This window comes from Ipomoea nil, unplaced genomic scaffold, assembly GCF_001879475.1.
Source record: "Ipomoea nil cultivar Tokyo-kokei standard unplaced genomic scaffold, Asagao_1.1 scaffold1769, whole genome shotgun sequence".
Classification (NCBI taxonomy): domain Eukaryota; kingdom Viridiplantae; phylum Streptophyta; class Magnoliopsida; order Solanales; family Convolvulaceae; genus Ipomoea; species Ipomoea nil.
In genome coordinates this window covers 298,552-325,247 of record NW_017618197.1, presented here as the reverse complement: position 1 = coordinate 325,247, position 26,696 = coordinate 298,552, and the positions used below count along the sequence as shown (strand labels likewise).

General features: G+C 34.0%; 1 protein-coding gene and 2 non-coding genes across 3 annotated transcripts; 1 reads left to right on the top strand and 2 right to left on the bottom strand.

Annotated features, from left to right (window-relative positions):
* Nucleotides 1-9,667: 9,667 nt before the first annotated feature.
* Nucleotides 9,668-9,740, bottom strand: TRNAR-CCG. Its single transcript has one exon. It is a non-coding gene; the product is annotated as a tRNA-Arg (tRNA).
* A 2,222-nt stretch (nucleotides 9,741-11,962) lies between these two features.
* On the bottom strand, nucleotides 11,963-12,035 carry TRNAR-CCG. The gene has a single exon. It is a non-coding gene; the product is annotated as a tRNA-Arg (tRNA).
* Nucleotides 12,036-13,836: 1,801 nt separating this feature from the next.
* On the top strand, nucleotides 13,837-16,074 carry LOC109192133 (zinc finger BED domain-containing protein RICESLEEPER 2-like). The gene is made up of 4 exons (XM_019342726.1): nucleotides 13,837-14,043; nucleotides 14,134-15,780; nucleotides 15,845-15,917; nucleotides 16,019-16,074. The coding sequence occupies exons 1-4, from the start codon at nucleotides 13,837-13,839 to the stop codon at nucleotides 16,072-16,074; spliced, it is 1,983 nt and encodes a 660-aa protein (XP_019198271.1).
* Nucleotides 16,075-26,696: the final 10,622 nt, after the last annotated feature.

Sequence of the window (26,696 nt, the reverse complement as noted above, 5' to 3'; positions counted from 1 at the left end):
TAAATGTGTTAATTGTATATTTTTAACAAGTGTAAAGATTGAATTTAACATTTTTTTAGTTCAAGAATTTAATTGCATTATGACACATAGTTGGAGGGCTTATTTAACCCTTATCCCAAAAAATATAGTAATAAGGTCAATTCCATGCTTCTTCTTCTATGTTGGTATTATTTATGCAGCCAACCTACACCTCAAAAGCAAGAAGAGCTAGCTGCCCTAAAAGCTGCACTAATTGATGGGTTTTTATGGCAATGGTTAGGCATTATCCATTATTTAGAATACAATTATTATGTTCATGCATGACAGGGCAAAACTGTTCATGCATTAACAAAACTCTTGGATTGGTGGATGGAAAAGTACTATGGGACAATAAAAAGAAAAATCAATCTGGCCAGCACTTTGCTCCTTAATTAGGCCGGTTCAATGTAAATAAGAATGAATTTGAATATGATATAAGATTAAAGGTGCATCTTACAATTAAGGTCCATTCAGAACACCTCATGACTTGATCAAACAAAAAAATTAAAATAAATTTTAACTAGAATTAATTTCCTGACAAAAGTTTACAATAATGATGCTCCAATGCTCCATAGTACAACTATATGTTTTTTTGGGTTGTACATGATAGCATTAGTTATTGTCTTCGCAATACTTAGTACAATAATATTAAAAGTTGCGTAAGATAAAAAAGTACTAGTATTGATTAATGCTTTTAATATACCAGAAATAATGGTGTAAGATATTGTAAAAAAATTTGTTAAATTATTTAAAACTTTTGGCAAATAAATTTTTTTGTTTAAGCCCGTCTATAGAGTGTGAGCTTAGTTGCAATGGGAGTATTAAAAATGAATTAGAAGAGTAATATTACATCTATTTTTATTTTTTGTTTCGTTTTTTACTCTATTCTGACGTGACATGTTTTAATTGGTCTAAAAAAAAGATTGTGTGACTGAGCTACCGTTTCAGCTAGGTTTGTCAAACATAGCCACTGTCTCGGTTGAGCTAGTCACACATGAGTAGGGTTTACCTTTTGCATATTTTTAGATAATGACTCTTCAGATTTTTTTTGTTACACAAAAAAAAAAAAAAAAAAAAAAAAAAAAAAAAAAAAAAAAAAAAGGTCACAGTAAGAAGGAGGACACCCTGCCTGTCGAGTTCTCATTAGAAATCTTCAACATGAACACAAACGAAACCTTTAATTATGTACCGAAATAAAGGGAATCACTTCTATTCTCAGAGTTGAGGTATATGAAAAATGACTTTTTATGTTGATTTTATCCTTCTCTCAGTAAAATTATGATACGTGATTAGAGTTTTACTCAATCGGATGGCATTTATATATCCTTTTATATAAGAAAATGAAATGGTCTGAAGAGAGAGGGTTTTGCAAGTTTGACCCTTAATATAGCTTAAAATTAAACTAACAGAGCTCATAATAACACAAGAGGAGAGGATTCCCATGCATGTGGGCACATGAGACCTAATTTCACACCCATGTGATTATGCACTAATTCCCAGCAAAATCCAATCAAAAATTGATTTGACAAGAATGCCCCTCCGAAAGGTCCTCTTCTCCCCTGGTGTGTAGTGTTACTGTCCATCCCTGAGGATGGGTACATTTGTACCTTCATAAAGCTTACAAGTGGTGGGGATCATGCCAAGTTCTTGAAAAGCCTGCTTTAAGATTTGGAGGGTTCTTAACTACTCTAGACATCTAATCAATGGAGGGTGAATCTTCTTCATTTTTTATTTTATATGCTCTCTGTGCTGTAACAAATAACAATAATTAGTGTTTCCAGATGATAGTATCTTGCAGGATTATATCACTTGCCCTGATTAATGCTTCTGCTAATTGGGATTATCAAATTAAAGTCTTACCCTTTGTTGGCATAATGGTGAAGTGCAATGGTCCTGCAGGGCATATAGCTGCATTTGTACTGCATTTTTTTTACTGCTAGGTGCTAGCTACCACAGTGAGTCAAAATATATTTCACTCTTTTGATTTATTAGTATATTTTGGTATTTTAGGTGACCGGTAATAATGTTATCGGATATATTTTATGTATTAGTAAACAGAAACAATTGTATTGCTATGATTTGTGTACCATATATAAACAGGAGCGCGTCCTCTTTTGCTACATATGGTCAGTCTTAATACTATAAACCTATATAAGCGAGGATAATTGAATAAAGTAATAGATCCGACCCGGTTCGTCTAACCCATCAAAGCAGTCAAACAATGGTCAGGAGCAAAGAACATGTGGAATGGTTACAATAGTGATAGCAACGACCGGCTCCTAATAAGTGACACTACCATCCATAACTCCTATCTTTGATGAGGCGGTGTTCTTAATGCATTCTCTTGTAACCGATTCACATGTTCTCTGCTTCTGACCGTACGTTGTTTGACTGTTTTGACGGGTTAGTCGCACCGGGTCAGATCTAGTACTTTGTCCGATTATCATGTCATTACGATTGAATTTAAAATCTTGTATTTACTAATTCGAAATTTAGTGGTCTAGCTTGATAGCCCCAACCACTTAATTAAGGCTATTCTTTGTTACAGAGAAGTGATATGGAACAAAATATGCATGGAGTTTATATGTAAGCTCATCTTTAGTATTTTTAATTAAAATTTTAATAAATTTATTACAAAATAAAATACTTTCTATGAAGATAAATAATGAAAAAAATAAAAATTTTTACTATAAATATGATATTGAGTTAATACCCAAAATGGTTCTCGACTATAGTAGTTTTTCTCAATTTTGTCCTAAACGATTTTGGTGACCTAATGTAGTCCCAGACTTTTGTGTTTTCGCTCAATTTAGTCACCCGTTTGTTATTCCGCCAAATTGGTGTTAAATAAAGGGACAATTTAGTAATCTCAATATTGACATCTCTTTACTCTCAGGCCTGCGAAGTGCGAAATTCCTCTTTCTTTTACGGATTACTCCCAGAATTACTAACAGACCTGCGAGTCAAATTTTATATTTGTAGATTTGGGAGTAATTAGTAAAAAAAAAAAAGAGGGATTTCGCACTTTGCCGGTCTAGGAGTAAATAGATGTCAATATTGAAATTACTGAATTGTCTATCTATTTAACACCAAATGGACGGAACACCAAACAGATGACTAAATTGAGCAAAAGCATAAAAGTCTGGGACTAAATTGAGCAAAAGCATAAAAATCTGGGACTACATTAGGTCACCAAAGTCGTTTAGGACGAAATTGAGAAAAACCATTATAGTCGAGGATCATTTTAGGTATTAACTCATATGATATTATAGTGTAAGTATATTAATTGTTTTACGTTGGAATTCGAAAATAAAGATTTAGATTGATTGAATGATATATAAGTTCATATTTTGTAGTGAAAATATTTTAATTTATTAAAATTAAAAGTTTAAAATGTTAATTTAAAAATGTCAAAAGTTTTAATTGAGCACGTCGGATAAGTACAATAGTTTGAGGTTTTGGGGTTAAGGCTAAGAATTTTAAACCCGTCAAAAGAATATATAAGTCCGATAATTCGATAGGACTAATTAACTCAAGGCAAATTATGCTGTGGAACAGTGTCCACCTTGTAAGATGGACACGGTTTCAAAACTGTTCATAATTATGAATATATAGTTCAAAAATTATGAATATATAGTTCTATAATTATGAACGTAGAGTTGTGAACATAATTATGAACATATAGTTCTGTAATTATGAATAGAGAGATTCAATAACTGTGAATATGAAGTTAAAAAATTATGAATATATAGCTTTATAATTATGAAGATATAATTCATTAATTATAAACATAGAGTTCTGTAATTGTGAATATAGAGTTCAATAATTATAAATATGAAATTCAAAAAATATAAATATATAACTTTATAATTATGAACATATAATACAGTAATTATAAATATAAAACAGTGTACACATTACATCATAACGATTGTTAACTCAAAATCGAACGAACTGAAACAATTGACATTCTTATTTAGAACTCTCCTCGTCACCTAAACTAGATAGATAGGGTAGGGTGAAGACGTAAGTAGCTGATTGATTGTGAGTGCGGTAGTAGCGGTAAATTTAAGGAGGTAGAAAAGAATAGAAGAACCAAAATAAATAAATAAATTGTAAGAGTGTTTAATAAGCGTAACGGAATTGTCCAGTACTACTATGAACACAGCTCTTTAGTGGTTTCAGAAGGCAGTAAGGTAATTTATTACAACGTGAGGTAAACAACACAACGTGGTACTTTTATGATTCAATAAATTTAATGAAAAAGTGTTAAATAAGTCACTGAACTAGAAACAAAAGTTCGATTGAATCACACAATAAAATAAAAAAAAATTCAAATAAATCATTGAATTAGAGACTAAAATCCAATTGAACCACGAACCATTAAAAAATTTAATTAAACCACTCAACATTCAAAAGTTAACCAATTTTTCCATCCATTGTTCCAACTCCAAGTTCATGTAGGTTAGTTTTGAATGACCAAAATTGGATGACTTTTGAATGTTGTGCGGTTTAATTGGCTTTTTTATGGTTTAGTGGCTCAATTGGACTTTAGTCTTTGGTTCAATGACTTATTTGAACTTTTTTTTTTTTTTTTTTTTTTTTTTTGGGTACAGTGGCTCAATCGAACTTTGGTTTCTAGTTCAACGATTATATGAAAAAATTAGATTACTTTTGAATGTTAAGTGATTTAATTGTACTCTTTTTTAGTTCGATACCTCAATTGGAATTTAATTTCTAGTTCAGCATCCTATTTTAACTTTTTTTTTTTAGTCACTTAATTGAACTTTAATTTGATCTTTGCTCAATGGCCTATTTGACCCTTTTTTCTAAATTTTTTCTTTCAAAAAAAAAAAATGTATGCATTAGTGATGTCTGGCATGAAAAGGACGACAAAGGTTTTGTTATTCATCGATGTCTTCAAATTTTGAATGTGTATTGTACTTGCATTACTTCTCCATTCACAGTTTACGACTCATACGGTTGCATTCTACACAATTCGACAATAATATACTTTCTGTTTATACTTTAACTGTCTTTATTAACTAAAGAAATAAAAATTTAAAGGGTATATTTACACTACCTGTAACCTTAAAAATTCCTAAGATTTTGTTAAACTTGTGAAAGTTCTCAATCACAAACGATGCATGGCTAAACAACTGTAAACTGAAGAAGGGTGGTTTTTTTTTTTTTTTTTTTTTTTTTTTTTTGGGGGGGGGGGGGGGTGGTGGGTTGGGGTACGTGGGGGGGGGGGGACCATTCTTGGATTAATTAAAAAACATTAAATTATAACGGCTTGGGAGCCTGGTTTCATGCAAAGTCTGGCTGTTAACGTGAACCACAGCTTTTTTTAAATAGCCTTCATTATGATCTCAATAGCTGTTAATTGGTCTCTGTGTTTTGACCTAAGTATTTTTTTTCTTTTAAAAAAAAAAGAAAAAAAAAAAAAGAATTCCCTATGTTTATATATAATCCAATAGAAAGAGGAATCAATGTGTAGCTTAGGTTGAGGTTATTATAGTACACACTGTGTGGTTGGGGTTTTTTTTTTTTTTTTTTTTCCTTACATAGAATTAGCCAAGTTTAAAAGTTAAATACAGACCATTTCAAAATGTGTATATACAAATGAACAAATTGAGAATATAGAAAAATAGGTCTTATATTAGTTGTTGAGCATATTTAATATATAAATATAATTGTGCATCTCAATTATAAGCTTATATTTTTAGTTGAAACAAAATGTATCTTTCAATTTGATATTAGAATCAACTTACCTCTCGTCAACATACAATCCACAGATAGTGTGTGCAGCCTAAGCTAATTATCATCTTAGACATTTTAGTTGAGACAGAACACATCATTAAATTTTAATAAGTAGGTCAAGATCAAGACCAAAGTCCGGGATAAATGTATTAATTTTATCACTATATGTAAGAACGTATCAACGTTTTAGTATACAAGATAAGGATAATAGTAGATCGAATTTGAATGCAGATTTATTGTCAGTAAGATTTAGTATAGCACGGGTACAACTAGATCACTAAACTATGCATGTATTCCAAGAGGGAAAATGATACTTATATTCTCTAATTTTACTCCCTGACCTACAAAATGAAGATAACTTATCAATGATAGCCACGGCCTCGTCAATGAGTAAAAGTGAGTAAAAGTGAGAGGGAATGAATTGATGATAAGCTAATGGTTTCACATGAGATCAAATTAAAGAGACAAAAGAGGCAGGTTAGTTAAAACGTAACACACGATTTGATGCGAACATTCTTGTCTTGTAGGCTTGTGATTTGTTGAAGCAACAAACAACCAACATTTGTCAATGGTTTATGAGGACAGGGAGAGACAAGCAGCTAAGGGATAACCTATACCTAACCATCACATAATTTTTGGCCACTGTCAATCACATGAAATGACTACTCCCTAATATTGTTTTTGTCGTCTCAGCTCACCACACGTTACCACCCGCCCACAAACCTTAATTAATTCACAACACTGTATTTGAATGTCGTACTATACGTGCACGCAACATGTTTAAGTCTGAGGTTGAGACCATCCAGCAAATTAAATGTCTGAAAATTGGAATACTATACGCAGCTAAAACATGTATTGTTCATTTGGTCTCCATCGCCTTATCTTCAGGTACATGTCGATCTGTTGGGTTTTTGACTAACGGGGTAGTCATTCGACAAGCCCATCAGATTAATAAGAGATAATATAAATAATTGATGAGAGGAAAAACAAGGGATAAGATAATATTTATATGGAAACTGAAAGGTGAAAGCCACAAACCCTTTTAGGTGCTGGTGCCAACTGAAATCCATTATATTTTGTAGGTAGTTTGTACTTGTACAATTGTATTTTTCTCTAGAGAAATGTAGATATATATCAATTGAGTTCCCATTTGCGGCTAGAGAGTGGCGACCTTTGTGTCATCTTAGACAATGGTAGTCGTGAACCCTTATTACTAGAGAGTGGATGTCTCCCCTTTTACAATGTGACCCTAAGGGTATTTATACATAGAGAATGGAGTGAAGAAAGCAAAACAATAAAAATAAAAAAAAATTAACAAATTTAACCTTTACAAATCTTGGTAAATGAATTTGGGATTTATTTCCTAAGTTATGGGATCCATTTTCTAATGATAGAGAAGGAAATCTCGCCCCGAATTTGAAAAAATCTTCAAGATACTACTCTTCAGCTCCTGGGCAACATCCCGCTAGTCTCCTTGTTTCCCGACCACCTGCGACCAACCGCCTAGCGAGCACTATACTGACCGGCCGAACCACTTGGTGCTCCTGACTGGGTGCTGGTCGATGGGTTGACTACCCGCTATTGGTTAGCAGGTTGGTCGCCTTCTCATCCGGGGGTACGGGGGAAGGATGCAAAATTACCAAATTGTCACCACATTATTTTTTAATCATTGATAATCATGGATGTTAATTTAGGCAAGATTAATGGCTCAGATTCAACGGCACAACTGCACGGCAGCATGGGAGACACCCCACCGCACGGGAACTAAATTATATATATATATATATATATATATATATATATATATATATATATATATATATATATATATATATATAAACTAATGTATAATATATTATATTATTATAATTAAGGAATTAATTCTATGTACTATCTGACCGAAATTAATCTACGAAAATAATAATAATTACTTATTATTATTATTATTATTATTATTATTATTATTATATTATTATTATTATTATTATTATTATTATTATTATTATTGAATTAATTCTATGTACTAATTGGTCAAAATTAATATACCAAAACATAATAATTATTCATTAACATAATTTCTTGATATAATTGTCTTACACTTTCTGTTTAAAAAATAATACAAATTTATAATTCTATACATATATATTTTAACAAACGCATAATATTATTATAATTAAGGAATTAATTCTATTTACTAACTCGCCGAAATTAATGTATCAAAACAATAATTATTTACTAACATAATTGCCTAGTATAATTGTCTTCCTCATACTTTCATTTTGAAAAATCTTACAAATTACAATATTCTAAATGTGTTGAAAATATTGATTTGTGACCATGTAAGCAACAAAACAACTTCAACAGCAAATATTGCATACAAGAAAATTTTCAAAGTTTGTAAAAATTTGTCCATATTATATTATCATATTTTAATATTATAATTGTTATTAAATTTCTTATCTTTTTACATTCTAACACAAATTTACAAGAGTAATGAAATTACTCATGTTTTGATTCCAAGTATTTGTAATTCTTAACTACTGCCTAATTTTATTTTATTTTTTTTCCTTTTGAAACATATTTATTATTTATACTAAAAAATTACCTAAATCATATATAAGAACAAAACAATTCTAAATTAGGTGATTTAATTCAATTTTTTTTCACCGATTTATGCCTTTTAAATTATTTTTCCTTTTTTTTTTCTATTCTTTATTAGTAATAATATAATTGTCTAAATCATATTACAATATCAATTTTTTAAAGATAGTTGCGTCATATATTATTTAATTAATGGATAAATATTAATTCTTAATTAATTAGTGATACTTTTTCACTAATCTTATAATCAAATAAATGCGTACTTACAAATATTAGAGTTGTTTATAATTTTATTATCTAAATATATAATAAAAAAAATTTATTCGTTCATCGCACAGATAATTTAGTAGTTGGAATAAAAACAAATAAAAAATTAATAAAAATAAACATAAATAAATATGTAAAAATATAATACATACATACATACATACATACATACATACATACATATATATATATATATATATATATATATATATATATATATATATATATATATGTGTGTGTGTGTGTGTGTGTGTGTGTGTGTGTGTGTGTGTGTGTGTGTGTGTGAAAAGTTCCATACTGAATGTACACACAATACCTTTTTTTTTTATTTTTTTTTCTTCATCATTTTTTATTCTATTGTTCAAAAGTAGGGAAATAAAAATATAGTGAGTTTTATAATTACTAAAAGATTGAACCGATAATAAAATAGCAAAAATAGCCTAACAAAGATAATAATAAGTATCAAATCCAACAACAAGATACAAAAATTACCAACCAAACACCTCCCCTAACATTGCTCCCACCTTTTAAAACTTGATGGAGAAAAAGAAGATGAAAATGTTAGTTAATATAAAAAATTTGATGAAATATAATTAAATGGATGAAAAAAAAAAAGGATATTTAAAGAATACACAACGCATTTACGTTATGAATAATACTACATCCTCACTCTAGTTTTGAATATATCATAACTAAAAATATTTAAAAAATTAACCAATAATTCAAAATTTAATTTGAATTTCGAGTTTTATTGCAGATCATATTAAAAAAAAAAAACGTAATTTTAAAATTAGATTATATTGAGATAAATAGATGTGAAATAGAGTAGATATATTATGGTGGGTAAAATAAAAACACCACAAATGACCTCTTAAGAATTGTGCGAGACAACAAATAAAAAATAATTTTTCAATTTTTTTTTATTGCGAAACATTTGAGTGGTGTGGTGTTACGATGAGAAGCAGCTAGCGGTCAAAATTAAGGCAGGCACCTGAAGAAACCACAAAACCGAATATTTCGATCACGGTGGGACTCGAACCCACAATCTCCCGCTCCGGAGGCGAGCGCCTTATCCATTAGGCCACGCGACCTTGTTGTTCATTTCTTGTTATTTGATTCTCTTCTATCAAGCTTATTATGGTTTTTGTCTCCTCAAGTCTCTTCTTGTCAAGTCTTTTCTAATTTTTCCTATCTTGTAATTTTTCTTTTAACTTTTCTGGTTAAGTCTCTTTTAATTCTTTCAAAATTAGAAGACATTTTAAAGAGATATAAGAACCAAGAAAACAAACTCTTATAAAAATCAAATAAGAAGATTCTTAATCAATAGAATCTCTGTCAAAATTAAAATAATATTTACAATTTTACAACACTAAAATATTGTGGAGTATTTAAATTTCAGATAACTATATCTGAAATATAATATTTACCCATCTACTATATAAATCTCTAACAACATAGTTTTTTTTTTTTTTTAAAAAATACATATTTCTTGTTATATATTCATTTTTTTAGCACTCTGAGGATTCCAGTACGAAAACAAATATCTAAGACACCTAAATAAATTGTTTTTTTTTTTTAAAGAAGAAAAATCTACGACTAAGCTCATATAGGGGTTTATAATTTCAAAAAATTATTGAAGAAAATAATTTATTTTCTTGTAAATCAAACAACCTATTTAATATTGAGCTCTTAAAAAAGAAAATTTTATTTTCGTCCATACTATGATTTTACTAAAGGAGAAAAAAAATGAAAAAAATTGCAGAGAAAAACAAGATGAAGCTAGAAATCAATAGCAAAAATGGAAATAAAAAAGGACACAAGATTTATGTGATTCGAAAAAGTGCATACGGTGATGACAGCGAAACAATTCTTTTATTAATTGTGATAATAATATATATTTAGGTTCAACAATATGCCTACAGTAATCACAATATTTAAGTAGTTCTATTGTTTAATATACATCTTTGTTGTGCTTCGCTTCATTTGCTTCACCCTACTAGATTCTATCACCCGTCATCTTCTAGTAAGATATGAAATATATACAATAAAAACGAGGAAAAAGTATCAAATATGCCAACGATCCGAACTATTAATGTTTGTGCAATTAGGTCATCGAACAAATAAACTGTGCAATTAAACTATTTAACTTTATAAATTTGGAAAGAATTATTTTACATGCTTAACTTAAAAGTAACCTACTAAAAATAATATTTGCACAAATTTATAAAATTAAATGATTTATTTGGCCTTTTTTTCTAAAAACAAACATATGTCTTGGGTCAATCTACAAGGGTCAAGCCAGTAAAAAACGGAATAAAATGATGGAGAACTGTAGATAAAACGCTGAGGCTGTCCTTATCCCTGCAAACATCTCCTACTTTCAAAAATGGGTCCCACTTCCACATCATCCCATTTGCAAATCATCTACTATTCACACTACAACCCTGCAAATCCAATCAACCTTCAAAAGTGGGCCCAACATATTAAAATAACATTATTAATAATATTAAAATACTTAAAAGTACAAAAATCAAATAAAATTTTAAAAAAATATATACAAAAGCTGCCGCGGCAGTACAGCCGCGGCAGCTTTTTCAGGGTTTGCAAATTTGCTTGCAGTGCAAATTTGCAAACCCATTTCATTAAAAAAAAAAATAAAAAATGTATATGTGGCTTTGCCACATCAGCTTGCAAAGCCAATATTGGCTGGGATAATCCCAGCCTGACTGTAATTTCTTCTGTTTTCTGACATTATAACGGCTATAACAGGTTTCAAAAAAAAAAAACGACTATAACAGAGCTTTGTCCTGGAGTAACTATGGCGATATAACGTACGTTGAAATTTTCATGAAAGGTCAGAAAATTGAAAAATACGAGTGTGTTTGATTCGCACATGAAAATCAGAATCGGATTGAGTATTAAATACTTGGTAATAGTAATGAGTTTAATTTGGTAAAAGTATTTTGAATGTTTGATAGTAGGGTGGAATGAAAATGATTAGGTTAAGGATGAATAATGGGATGAAACCCTTATAAAATAAGGGAATGAATTTTTCTATTAATGAGATATTTCAAACCCATAGTAGTATTTAAAAAACCAGTCAACAAAACAATAACAATCACTTTCATACATATACCTGAGTGCTAAACCTACCAACTAAATACACCCTACGAAAAATCAAACAGAAATTAATCATTATTCTTTAAAATCAAAATCAATTTAATTATTTTTATGTTTTTACTCAGGGTACATAAATAGGCAAAATATTTGGGGATAACAATTAGTATTCTGTCACTTGGTGAAACAAATATTTCGATCACGGTGGGACTCAAACCCATAATCTCTCACTCCGGAGGCGAGCGCCTTATCCATTAGGCCACGTGACCTTGTTATATTATTATTATTATTTGAACTCTCTTCCTGGATGCTATGTTTTCCTGATTTTATTTCCTGAAGTGTCACTTATTATATTATATTTAAAAATAATACAATAGTTTTTTTTTTTGTTTCAATTTTAAAAAAAAAATTATTTTAATAATTTTAAATAAAATAATTATTTTGAAATATTTTTTTTTTTTAAAATAGCCTCCCTAGCTAGCCGGAGACGAAGGGGTCGTCTCCAGCTAGGCCTGTGCATAACCCGCCCAACCCAACCAACCCGAACCCGACACACGAGAATGGTTCGAAAACCGAACCCAAGAAGCCAAATCCGAACCGCGGCGTAGAACGACGCCGGTTTAATGAGTTCGGGGAGGGGGGGTATATTTTCCACCCGAACCCGTCCGACTACCCGATTTAGACTAAGGCTTCGTATAACCTAAGTAATGCGACGTCGTGTAGGTTGAGTATATATAGAAGAAGGAGCGGAGAACTCTCAAACCCTAGTCTCATTTGCGCAGCTCTTCCCTTCTTCCAGAGAACTCTCTAACTTCTCTCTACCCTAGTTCTCTCAAAGTCTCTCGTTCTCTGACTTCTCTCTCAGCCCTTCTCAGTTCTCAGAATCTCAGCTTCTCTCAATCTCTGAGAGTGTGACTGTGTGGACTGTGGAAGCTATTATTCTCCGGTGGAAGCCCTCAAGCCCCATTCCTTTCCGGTAGCCCCTGACCTCTGAGAGTCTGAGTCGAAGTGAGTCTCCGGTGGATTGCAGTTCGCTGGCTAGGAATCGAAGCCCTTTGTTCTCGGGGGTTTAATTTAGAGAAACGAAGTAATCTCTATTCTCTAAATCCTAGTCTTTTAGATTGTTAGATACTTAGATTATATTCTTATACTCTTATAGATTGTGATTTGTGTGGACTGTGATAATGTGATCTGTTGAGAAGTTCCAGATTGCATGTCACTTGTCTCTAATTTGTGATACTTTGATAGTTTGATTAGGGTTTATGTGATTATGATTCACTGATTTGTGTGGACTGTGATAATGTGATCTGTTGAGAAGTTCCAGATTGCATGTCACTTGTCTCTAATTTGTGATACTTTGATAGTTTGATTAGGGTTTATGTGATTGTGATTCACTGATTTGTGTGGACTGTGATAATGTGATCTGTTGAGAAGTTCCAGATTGCATGTTACTTGTCTCTAATTTGTGATACTTTGATAGTTTGATTAGGGTTTATGTGATTGTGATTCACTGATTTGTGTGGACTGTGGTAATGTGATCTGTTGAGAAGTTTCAGATTGCATGTCACTTCACTCGCTTGTCTCTAATTTGTGATCTGTTGGTGGAAGCTCTAGCCCATGTGTCCCTTTGCCCTTGGAAATCCATATTCCATATAAATGATGATTGATGAGCATTATAAATTTATAATTTATAAGTGTAAATCTGTGTAACTGTGTTGTCCCTTAAAGGAGTTAAAGGCTTAAAGGGTTAATTGTCCCTAATCTAGTGGAAGCCCTAGCCCCTGTGTGTGAAATCCATATAGATGATGAGCATTATGAAGTGGCATACATCTACTTAGCTTGAATGCCTGAATATGGATTTCTTTGTAAATTGTAAATTGTATTAAGTTTATGGATATGTGACCCTTAAATCGTTTTATGTGCAATTCTGCATACATGATGCCATGTGAAATTAACTGAAAGTAATTATATGAATATATGTGGTAATGTGCATGTTTGATACCTCTGTCCATAGTTGTTGATGATTTTCCCTGAGTGATTTCCCATTCACTGATACTTTACTTTTTTTAGATGGAAAGTATTAGTGGTTTATCTGGAAGTCAACCTGAGGTGGAAGCCACAGCTGTAGAGACAAATACATCTCAGTCTCAGCAGCCTTTGCCTCCACCTGTTCCTAAGAAAAGGAAAGTGGTTGAGACCAGATCTCCTGTATGGGATCACTTTGAAAAGATCAAAGACTCTGAGGGCATTGTTATCAAGGGAAAATGTTTATACTGTGTTAGGGTGTATTGTAGTGAGTCCAAGAAACATGGGACTTCTTCTCTTAGACTCCATGTGGTAAACTGCCTTAAAAATCCTCACTCTTAGGATACAAGGCAGTCCTTGCTTACTTTCCAACGTGAACCTTCTTCTGCTGGAACTGAAAGTAGTGAAGGATCAAAAGGGGTGTTAGGTACTTGGGTATTTGACCAAGACTTGATAAGGAGAGCCTTAGCTGAGATGATTATTCTGGATGAATTGCCTTTTAGGATAGTTGAGGGACAGGGGTTTAGAAAGTTTGTGTTTGTTTGCTGTCCTAGGTTTAAAATCCCTTCAAGATGGACTATCAGTAGGGATATTTTTAAGATTTTTTCTGATGAGAGGCTCAACTTGAAGAAGTTCTTTAGGACTAGTAGTCAGAGGGTTAGTATCACAACTGATACATGGACCTCAGTCCAGAGAATAAACTACATGTGCATAACTGCACATTTCATTAATAGTGAGTGGAAGCTCCAAAAGAAAATCATTTCATTTGTTCCTATCTATTCCCACAAGGGTGAAAGTATTGCAAAGGCTTTAGAAAGTTATCTTATGGACTGGGGTCTAAAATCAGTTTTCAGTGTCACAGTTGATAATGCTTCTAGCAATGATACTGCCCTAGGATTCTTAAAGAAAAAGTTTGTGTCATGGGGTTGTACTGCTGTTAGGAATAAGTACTTGCACATGAGGTGCATTGCTCACATCCTTAACTTGGTGGTACAGGATGGGTTGAAAGAATCTGGTAGTGCTGTTAAAAAAGTGAGGGATTCTGTTAGGTATGTGAGAAGCTCACCTGCTAGGCTTCAAAGGTTTAGGGAGCTAGCTGATGTAATGGGGGTGGTAGCCAAGAAGTCTTTGTGTCTTGATATTCCTACAAGGTGGAACTCCACCTATATGATGCTGAGTGCTGCTTTGTTGTATGAGAAAGTCTTTGAAGAGTATGCAAGCTCAGACAGTGGATTTAAATCTGATTTGGGTGAGAATAATATACCTAACTTCATGGATTGGGAAACCATTTCTGGTTTGGTACAAATTCTAAAATCTTTTTATGAAATGACTGTTAGAATTTCTGGTTCACTGTATGTGACTTCTAATACTTTTTTCTCTGAGATTTCTGATCTGTCTTGCTTGTTAAGTAATATGGTGGAAGTTGATGATAGTGTTAAACTGATGGGTACAAATATGAGGGCAAAGTTTGATAAGTATTGGGGTGAGCCTGAAAAAATGAACTTTCTCATATTCTATGCAAATATCTTAGACCCCTGGGACAAAATAGAATATATGCCCATTCAGTTTACCCAGTTATATGGTGAGGACAAAGGTAAAACAATGTTTGATAAGGTTGTTGTTGGCCTTAAGGAGTTATTTCAAGATTATGTGTCCTGTTTTCCTGTCCAGTCTGTTCCTAAAAATTATGCCAAATCAGCCCCTTCAGTTATAATTTCTGATTGTGTTTCTGTTGGGAAACCTCAAGCATTATTGAAATCCCAGATTAAGAAACAAAAATTGGGTACTGGTGATTTGTCAATGAAAAGAACTGAGTTGGAGGTGTATTTGTCTGAGGTCATTGTGGATGATGAGGATTCTTTTGACCTTCTAAGATGGTGCAAGCTGAATTATGATAGGTTCCCTGTGTTATCTAAAATGGTAAGGGATGTACTTGCTGTTCCAATCTCTACTGTTGCATCTGAATCAGCATTCAGTACCAGTGGGAGAGTACTAGATGCCTTTAGGAGTTCCCTAACTCCTATGAATTGTTGAGGCACTTGTGTGTGCACAGGATTGGTTGAGGTTAGCCAATCAACCAATCTCTGTTGAAGAAAATATTGAAGATGTTGAAAGGATTGAGAAAGGTAAATCTCTAAAATTTACATTTTAACTTAGAATTATAACTATTTATTATATATTAATACTTCTTTTAATTATACTTGTGTTTTGTTTTTTCTTTTCGCAGAGTTGTGCAGCACATCCACCACTGGAGTTGGATTATTGCCTACAATACCTGTATGATTATATACTTATAACTTTTATTCCATAAAGCATTTCTGTATTTATTTTGATATTTGATCAATGATTATTATATGATATCTCTGTATGACTGCATCAGTGTTACAGTGTATGTGTATCAAATATCAATGTCCCTCAGGCCCTCATTCCTTGGCTGGGCAATGGAATTGGAAAGTGTTCAATGACTTGGTGACATTTTAAATGTTGCTGCCATTGAGCATTTGACACCTGAATGATGAATGGTGTCTGGTAAAGTGGTAATGTATATGGCTTCACTTCTCTCAAGTCTCCATATCTCTGTTATTGACTTATTGTTAATTACTTAATTGTCTTTGGCCCCTTGTGCAATGATGATGCTTCCACCATGTTTTCTGAATATATAGAATTGGGTTTGACATGTTGCCTATGTAGTGTGGTGTTTTGTGCCATACTCATATTGAGCAATTTCCCCCAATCCTTGGTTGATCTGGAAAAATAGCAATCTGAGCACTCTAAAATTTACATTCATAACTCATTCATGTTCAATTGTTTAAACTTTAAAGTTTATATATTTTAAAGCTTAAGTTTTGTGTTTTTACTTATCAGGAAGAGGAATAGCCAAATAGGTTATTATCATATTATTAGGTTATTATCATATTATTAGGGTCTACTGGTATTCTTTTTGATGAATGCTGAGTTGCTGACTGCTGACGGCTGATGCTTGGTGGCTTGGACATTAGACTTTCAAGTTTTGGAGGCTTGGATTAAAACTTAATTGCTTACTGCTTAATGTCTGAACTTCAGTGTTTTTGTATTTTTGTATGCTTAATTGCTTAGTCAGTTAGTCTGTAATCAGTAAATGCTTATGAGTTATGAATGTAAATTTTAATTTGTAAGTTGAAACTGTGAACTTGTGAAGTGTCTTACACTTTTACTACTTAGGTAATTCTGTATTTTAGACTACTTAAGTGGTTAACTATTAAAAATCAGTTCTTTTTGTTAAATAAATTTATTATTTTTGCACTTACACTTTTATCATCAATAACCGATATATCCGACGGTTGAGTCAGATATCCGAACGGTAATTCGGAACAATATCCGACGGAATTAGGTGGGAAAATAAACGGTTAGGTGCTAGAATAGGGTATCCGAAGTCCGATCGGATTAGCCTTCCGCGAACCCGAACCGTCCGAACCCGTCCGAACCCGTCCATTGCACAGGCCTATCTCCAGCCAACCAGTCATGGAGAGCTGGAGACGAAGGGTCCCCTTCGTCTCTGGCCGCCATGGAGACGAAGGGAACCGTCTCCATAGCTAGTCGGAGACGAGGCGGTCTCCACCGCGTCGTCGATCCGGCTGGTCATGGAGACGAAAGGGGACCCTTCGTCTCCGGCTAGCCACGGAGACGAAGGGCTGGCCATGGAGACAAAGGGGTCCCCTTCATCTCCGGCAAGGTTGTTTGTTTTTGTTTTCATAATAATTATTTTATTTATTTTATTTTATTTTTGAAAACAATTATTTTATTTGAAATTATTAAAATAAATTTAAAAAATTATTTTTAAATACATTACCCGACACGTCAGAAAATAAAATCAGGAAAACATGGTATCCAGGAAAAGGGTCAAATGCTTAGTAGGATAATAAAAATAATAACTTGTTAACCTGCTAAAAATGCTAATTGCTCTTTTTATCCAAGTTCATAGATGAATTTGGAGCTTATTCAAATTCGGTGGCTTAATTGCTATCCCCGAAATAGTTCAATGGCCTATTTGTATATTTTCCCTATAATATATATACCTACATTAACATTGCCTTGTTGTTAGAGCATCCTCAACAATTGCGGTTTTTGAAGAGTTTTTGCAGGTATCACTAGGAAAGAGAAATTGAGAGAGGAAAGAGGAAAATAAAAGTAAATCTGACTACAAAATAAGATCTTATGCACCCAGGGGGGCCCAAGTTGCACTGAACGCGCGGGTGATGCATAGTTTTTTCTCCATGCGGGCCCCACCTTTTTAGACTAAAAACCCATCTTCCTGCAACATCTCATTTATTCTCTTTTCTCTCCCTCTTTCCTACATATCATCTTTGTTTTCTAAAAAACTCTACCAAAAATCATTGGTGTGGATATTCTTAGTGAATAATTAAATGTGTAGATGCAAGATGAATATTATTGAGATAAATATGTGTAAGAAGAAGAAAAATTCGGTAGATGGTAAAGAAGAAGATTTGTAGAGAAAGAATGATATTTGATATACATTACGTAAAGTTTATAAGTGTATTTATACTGTAGTGTAATTAACGGTAAAGATATAAAATAGATAAACAATTGTTATTTACCTAATACTAATGCCTAAGAAGATGTGTAGGAGGATATGTTTTGCTAAATATATGAGCAGAATGTTGGAAAAATAGTATTAAAATGGCATTTTAAGTGGCTATTCTGTGGTACAATTATCAGTGGGGTCCACTTCCGATTTGGATTGGGTCAAAGTGGATTCAGGTTCTTCGTAGTGAGACGAAGAGATTGATATATTGTACGCTCAAAACGGATAATGGGTGAATAAGATATTGATTCTCAAAGTAGACCCATTGAGTTGGAAAAATGAAGGGAAAAAGTGAGCTTTTGTCCCACATTGGTTTGGAAAGAGGATTTGACCGCCCCTTTTATACAAGAGCTTTTTAAGAGCTTGTAGAATTGCATAGCATAGAGGCTCTCTCGCGTGGGTGGGGGGTGCAAATCAAATTCCAACTAGAGATGACTTCGGAAAGGCTTGATTCAAGCCCGAGCTCGTGTGCGCCGGCACCTACGGGCACGAATGTCGTCCGGAAATTGGCTGGCCTTGCGGGCTAAGTTATGCCAACTTTCGGTATCATATTTTCCAACGCAATAGCCACTTGGTTTGGCCAAGACCGAAATGAGCTCGGTCTAGGCCGAACTGAAGTTTCGGCCTGGGAGGCCGAATGTGAAGCAAAGTTCGGCCTAGGGCCGAAACTCAGCCACAGTACAGCATTGTTTCGGGCTGGGCCGAAACATTGTCTGGTTTCGGCCTGAGGCCGAAATACTGTCAGTATGGTTTTGGCCTGGGGCTGAAGGCCAACGGACTGATGTGGGATTAAGTTTCTCTGTTACAGAATTAATTTCCATTTAATTCAGATGTAATTTTGAATTTAAATAATGGGTTATGGCTGGCTGTTTCAGATGTTACAAAGCGAAGGTTTAATGGCCTTGTTTAATGCTATTTAGTACTACATCCCTATAAAAGAAGGGGTAAAGGGAGCAGATTTTCTAAGCACATAGTGACAAGAACACACAACACAGAAAGTGGTTTCTCGCCTCAAAACTCTGCTTCCACTCCTTTCTTTGCCTAAACTGTGTTCATAGCTTTGCTCTAGTTCGCCGGTCCGTTCGTTTGGGTGCTCAAACGTCGAACCGTAGCGCGTTTTATCCTGGGAAACCTAGGCCACGGCGCTCCTAGCACTTTTGGGAGGTGGCAAATAAGATTTTAAGGAAAGAGTGGTCTCTTGACTCACGCTAAAAACCCTTACCCAAACACGAGCCAATCTTTCCTTCATTCGGTTTTGGATTATGCTTCTAAGCAAAAATCCTCCTTTTATGTTATAGTTTGGTTGGAATTATAATCTGTGTATTATAAATTCCATTTGGTTGATATGCATATATCTTTTCCGTAGATACTCATGTATATAACCATGGTGGTCTGATTTATATATATATTTGTGTGTGTGTGTGTGTGTGTGTGTGTGTATATATATATATATATATATATATATATATATATATATATATATATATATATATATATATATATATATATATATATATATATCGGATATAATATATCGAATAATATTTTATATACTTCGTGTGTGTATATATAAATATTATTTTACGATATTAAATCGATTTTTGGTTCATTATCACCAACACAGAATGCAAAATCTAAATTGAAATGCTGATTAGGTTGGGCATCATGGGGAGCAAAGGAGAAGTATATGGAGTTTATGCAATGAGAAATAGTTTGTAGAATTCTATAAGGGTGAGTAAATTCGTAGAGTTTAAGTAGAAAATGTTTGTAGAATTTAAGGAGGAAAAAAATGTATATGTAGAGTTTAGATGGATAGAAAAAGTATATTGAGTTTAGATTGGATAAAAAGTTGGTAGAGTTTAAGTAAAAAGAAAATGTTTGTAGAATTTAAGGAGGAAGAAAATGTATATGTAGAGTTTAGATGGATAGAAAAAGTATATTGAGTTTAGATTGGATAAAAAGTTGGTAGAGTTCGCGGGGAGAAAGTTTAGTGACTTTATGAATACCAATTAACTTTTGTCCTTTAAGAGAGGTCGGGAGTTTGAACTCCATTTCGTATAAAAAATCAATCTAGTCAGTATTTTGCTCTTTAATTAGGTCGGTCTGGTGTGAATGGACAATCATTATTGTATGGAACATGATGGAGATTAGTTTGAATATAGTATGCGCTCAAGGCTGGTCCTATCATTTTATAAGTTCGGGGCAAAGTAAAAATAAGGGCCCTTAATATATAAAGTTAAAATGTTTTATATATATATATATATATATATATATATATATATATATATATATATATATATATATATATATATATATATATAGTTTAAAAGATTTTGTTAATTGAAAATAATTCAATGATAACTTTGAATTTTTATGAATGTATAATTTTTTAAGACTTTATTTGTTTAAAAAAAAATTAGTTGGACTAATCCCGAAATAGTGATCATTCAAATTTTGGGCCCCTATATGAAGTTTAATTATAAATTAATTTAATATTCTCTAATATATACGGAGTATCTATTAATTGAATTATTATATTAAATGATTGTAATGGTTAAAGTAGATTTAATGTTAAATAATAATTTTGAAGTTGAGTTCAAATCTCTGCTCATGCAAGAAAAATTTTTTCTCTTAACTTTATCAAAATATAAAAATTCAAGTTAGGGGGCCCCTTTCAACATTGGGCCCTGTGCGGGTGCCCATGTTGTCCACCCCTCTGGGCCGGTCCTGTATGCGCTTAAAGGTACCTCCTACAATTAGGGCCTGCTCAAGATCATGATGCACAAAATAATTTGCGGCGAGCAAGCGCTGCAGCCTTGGGTAGTGCCCTCCTTCAAAGCCCTTATTTCATGTGTTTTAAGCTTGGTTTCTTCCAAAGTTTCATTGAATTATTTTAGGTAAAACAATATTAATTTAAAATTTAGTTTTCGAGGAATTAAATGACTTTGTTACTTTTAATTCAATAAAACAAACTTTGTTACTTTTAATTCAATAAAACAAATTAAAATCTAACAACGCAAAAATAATAATAATTATTACTACGTATTTTTAATATTTAATTTTGACAATTGAATTTCTTCCTACAAAGCTCTTAGAGCATCCACATCTGTGGATTGTTCACGTTTTTAAGAATTTTGTAGTGATGTGTAGGAGTGAGAAAATGAAAAGAGAGAAAAAATAATCTTTCTGTAAATATCGAGTTATTACAGAGTAAGTGGGGCCAGCGATCATTTAAGCACAGCACAACGCGTAATGCGCATACTGCACACTCAGTCCACGCGTGCCTAGCACGCTCCATCTGGGGCGTGAGTGCTCTTCATTTCATAGTATTTCTTTTTAATTTTTTGTCAGGCTTTAAGTTTTGTTTTTTTTTTTGTTTTTTTTGTTTTTTCCTTTTTTCCATCTCTCTCCTCACTCTTACATGACGCATAAAAAACCACAAAATAACTTCAACTGATAATGTTGCTCTCAAGGAGTACTTACAACTTTTGAACTTAACTTGTTATTGTTAATGAATAAAATAATGTGAAATTGAAACAACTAGAATAATCTTCCAATGTTGGATGTCAATCAATGTGTCAAATCAGAGAATATGAGCCTCAAAGTTGGAGAATAGTCATTTCCCCAATAATATACTTGTACGAAGTACAAACACAGAAATTTTAGTTGGACCTGTCAATCATTAGTTGCTTTTGAGCATGTTTGATTGTCCGGTTTTTGAGTTTTTCTAACAATGGCTTAATTCTGTTCAGACAAAAATTTGTTGGGCAACAAATCAAAAGAAATTGTAACATGATGGCTTTAACTATACAACTTGATAAGAATCTCTCTTCTGCTAGCTTTATTGTTTTGTTACAATAAGACCATCTCACATGGCTTCATCACCACCAATTCCATCCATTGGAGATTTTTGCAACTCAAAAAGCTTCACATGCCAAATTATGAAAATGATTAATAATGGATTTTTTGGCAATAATGAAGTGTATGTATGTTGTGTAAAAAATGTGGAACTATCTAGATTGAGAGTGCATTTATATATTGGGTCAGATTTGACTGCCCCAAAATAAGGAAAAAAAAAAATGATGATACTTGTGTAATTATTATGATTCGAGAGTGCATTGTATAAACTTTGAAATTACATCAGTTAATAATTAAAAGTACATGCACTTAAGATTTTTAAGAATGCACTCAAGTTGGTTGCACCAATATATAGTGCCTCTTGCTAGGTAAACCAACCAACAAGCAGCTATCTTCAATTCTAGTAGTTAGTATAATTTGGAGGCAAATTCTCCTTGAGGTTACACCGTCTTACGGATCCTCATCTGTGAGACGAGTCGACTTTTTGATAAGTATGGAGTATTACATTTTCTCACATATGTACTACAATTTTTTTTTTTTTTTTTTTCACAAGTAACTCTTCAACTCTTAATATTAAATTTTAATTTACAACTAAAGCATTATATTTTTCATCAAAAGTATCACATTTTTCAACACAAGTATTACATTTTCTCTCGTAAGTAATAATTAAACAATTTATCTATGATTAGTATTACAATTTTTCTTATAAGTAACTATTCAACCGTAAATATTACATTATGAATTAAAAGTATTACATTTTTCTTATAAGTAACAAATAATTTATTCATGATTAGTATTATATTTTCCAGCATAAGTATTACATAGTCATCATGACCTGACTTGTCTCACAGATTAAGATTTGTGAGACGGTCTCACAGGAGACTCACGTACTCTAGAATAGAAATTATATACTCTGTATTTCTTTTAAGAAAAAGCCAATAACAATGATGACAATAATCTTTTTACATGTGTGATGTACTGATGGGGATATTGGTTATGAGCTCAATTTATTGGACCTACATTGCTGGGCCGAGGCTGAGGATATGGGCTAGAGGGGAGGTAAGAGATCAAGAGGTGGAAGGTGGGCTGATTGAAGGGACATAGCCGATGACGACCTGGAGCGACCGACCGAGGTGAGCCGTTCAGCGCTAGCGTGGCCAGCGCGCCAGGCGGCATTGTAACACTCCATCAAAACAAGTTATAATAAAAGCCTTAACGCATGCAGACAACATAACAAAACACTAGCACATCGAAAGATAAAAGGGTAACTGGATAACATAAAATCCAAAACAGGGGTGTTATGCCACGCTTATCAACACGATAAAATGTAACACCCCGTGTTACGACCCCTAAAACCAATTAATCATTTAACCAATTACCCAAAAGAAAGAATTAAATCACAATAATTAATTAGGAAAGGCCCACCATAGTCCATGAGCCCTTATCCCTAAACCCAATCCTTAGTCCCAAAAGGAATAGAATTAGCAAGCCTATAATATTAGTTCCTAATTAGGACTCCTAAATATATAAATAGGGGACTTAAGAGGCACCGAGAACCCCCCCACCACAATAAACGTCTCACCACCCAAAGAGCTTCAAGAATTCCCTTAGAAGAAATCAAGAAAGCAAGAAAGCTTAAAGAAAGACCCTTCATAGCCAAGGAATTAATTAAGGCTAAGAGGTAACCCATGTCTCAACAAAACCTATTTTCATAGTTATGATTCTCCTTTTAGGATTTCCCCATATTATTGTGTATTGATGTTTTATTATTATTGATGATTGGCGGATTGATTCCATGGGTGATCTTGATGATGAGAGGTTCTTGATAATTATGGGGTTCTTGATGATTATATAACGTTCTTGATAATTATATGGTGTTCTTGATGTTCTTAATGATTATATGAGGTTCTTGATAGTTATATGATATTCCTACCGAATCTTGATTTTGGAAGATGAATTGTGTTCTTGTTGATTTAAAAATAATTAGAACCCTAGGTTATATCGTGGAATCCGTATGGTATTATTCTTGGTTATTGGGTGGGAATTCGCATGATTGGGTGTTGGTCATGTTTAGAAAAGCGTGATAGGTTATGTGCCATATGTTTCTTGATTATGATCCGTTAATTGTCTACGTGTGTTATCAATTGCGTTTAAAAGTGTCTAAGCATGGTTTCGGGTTCCACAAAGGTTCCCGGGGCGTTTTTGGTGAAGAAGAGTCAGTGGGGAGGGGGGGTAGGGGACCCGCCACCTACCCACGGCCAAGTTGGGCAACACCGGCAGCGGGCAGCTGCCCGCCGGGCACCCGCTGCCCGGAATAGTAGAACGCCGGCGGGTGACCCCTCACCCACCGGCTACCCGCTGGTTTGTACCCCACTTCGGGACCCCGGCTTCTCCGTTTGATGTTCCCCCGACCCCCGTGGTGTCCCAACGGACTCCGTCTATCGTGCCTATGTCTAGTTTGATTTTCAGGTATCGTTCGTAAGTCGTATGAGTCTTATATATTGCATGCTAGTTGAATTGGTTTCCCGTTGACCTAAGAGAAAGAAGTATGAACCCCTTAGGACTATTCTTAGTATGTGAAGGATCACGCGTAGGTTTTGTTATACGTTTTCCCCCCTTCCCAATGTGTTAATGTGGGTTGCATGTGCTTGCTATGTGTTATGTGTGCATGTTACCCCGATTTGGTTGAGATCAATCGGACTATACGGGCAGTCGGATGGGCTGAGAACCATACCGGCTGTTAACCAGGCTGGTAGAGACCGGTCAGGTATATAAATATTATATAGGACTAAGGTCCACTATACGGGCAGTTGAATGGGTTGAGAGCCATCCCAACTGTTAACCAGGCTGGTAGTGACCGGTCAGGTATATAAATATTATATAGGACAAAGGTCCACTATACGGGCAGTTGAATGGGCTGAGAACCATCCCAACTGTTAACCAGGCTGGTAAAGACCGGTCAGGTATATAAATATTATATAGAGCTGCGGCTCATCGGTCGGTTGCGATCGACCCCTCCGTATTGTGAGACGGGGCAGGGAGCTAAGGGGCCGTGTTAGAGCTATATGCGCTGACCCTCATGTATGGGCATGCGATTGGTCTTGTGGCGCCAACAAAGTGTGCTATGTGATGAGATAAGAAGGATTGATGTGGTGACTATTATGGAAACGTGACTATAGGACTCTTGTTGGTAATGCTTAATTATTGGTTGTGCTTATCTATGACTGTTTCCTATGTGAGAATTGTATATGCTTGGTTATGACTGCAGATTGCGTGTACCCCTACTTGACGAGTCGGTTCCCTGATTTGAAAGCTAGAGTCTCTTAGGATATTTCTTCATGCTTCGAAAGGACTTTTCGTATATATATATATATATATATATATATATATATATATATATATATATATATATATATATATATATATATATATATATATATATATATATATATGTATGTATTGTATTTCAACGCGTTGGAGTGGGTTACCAGCATCTCTCGCTGAACAGATATATTTGGCTTTCAGGCACAGGAGAATAAGTCACTGGAGCGCGCTAGATTTTGGAGCGTAGATGTAGATAGTTTCCCTTTTCGGCCTGCGTGCCATGTTATGCATTTACTTTATTAAGGATATTAGTTGTTGGCCTGTGCACTTGAGTTCTCTAGCTCAGGTGTGGCATAGCACCCCGTACTCTTTATGCTACGTTTTTGGGAATTAATGAGACTTCACCTTTATTTTATAAGTTTTAAATGTCCTGAAATTTTGGGGTGTTACAGTTGGTATCAGAGCCTAAGTTGACCCTAGGATAAGACTCTTAAACTTGACTTTAAGACATTAAGCTTGAACTCTAGATATTTAGGAACATAGGACGCGCGGTGAGATTGTGAGACCTACACATAACCTCTCCTCCCTTAACCTGAAGAAAACTTTCCCCCGCTTATCACGTCAAAGAAGGACACCAAGCCCTAATTTAACATTCTTATAAACATTGACCCAGGAAGACGACAGCATGGCACCCAACAGAAGACAATAAAGGACTCCAGAACCCGCCGCACACGACCCCCTAACCCAAACACTAAAACAACTAACACAAGTCGCCCAAGCACTAAGCGACGTGGCTCTCCGCAACAACAGGCCCCCACCACCTCCATCGAACGCAAACGCAGACTTCGCCCGACAAGTCTCTAACCATCGATCACCCACGTTCTCAGGAGAAGAGGATCCCGTAATCCTGGAGGAATGGATCCGAACCCTCGACAAAATTCTCGGGTTAGTAGAATGCCCAGAAGAACGCCGCGTGGAGATAGCCTCATTCTACTTCGGACACGAGGCCGATCTTTGGTGGATCCACGAGGGTCCCACTTACCAACAAGAACCGGGGTTCAACTGGAAACAACTCAAAACACGACTACGAGAGCGATTCTATCCAACACACGTAAGAGCATCCATGTACGAAGAGTTTCTC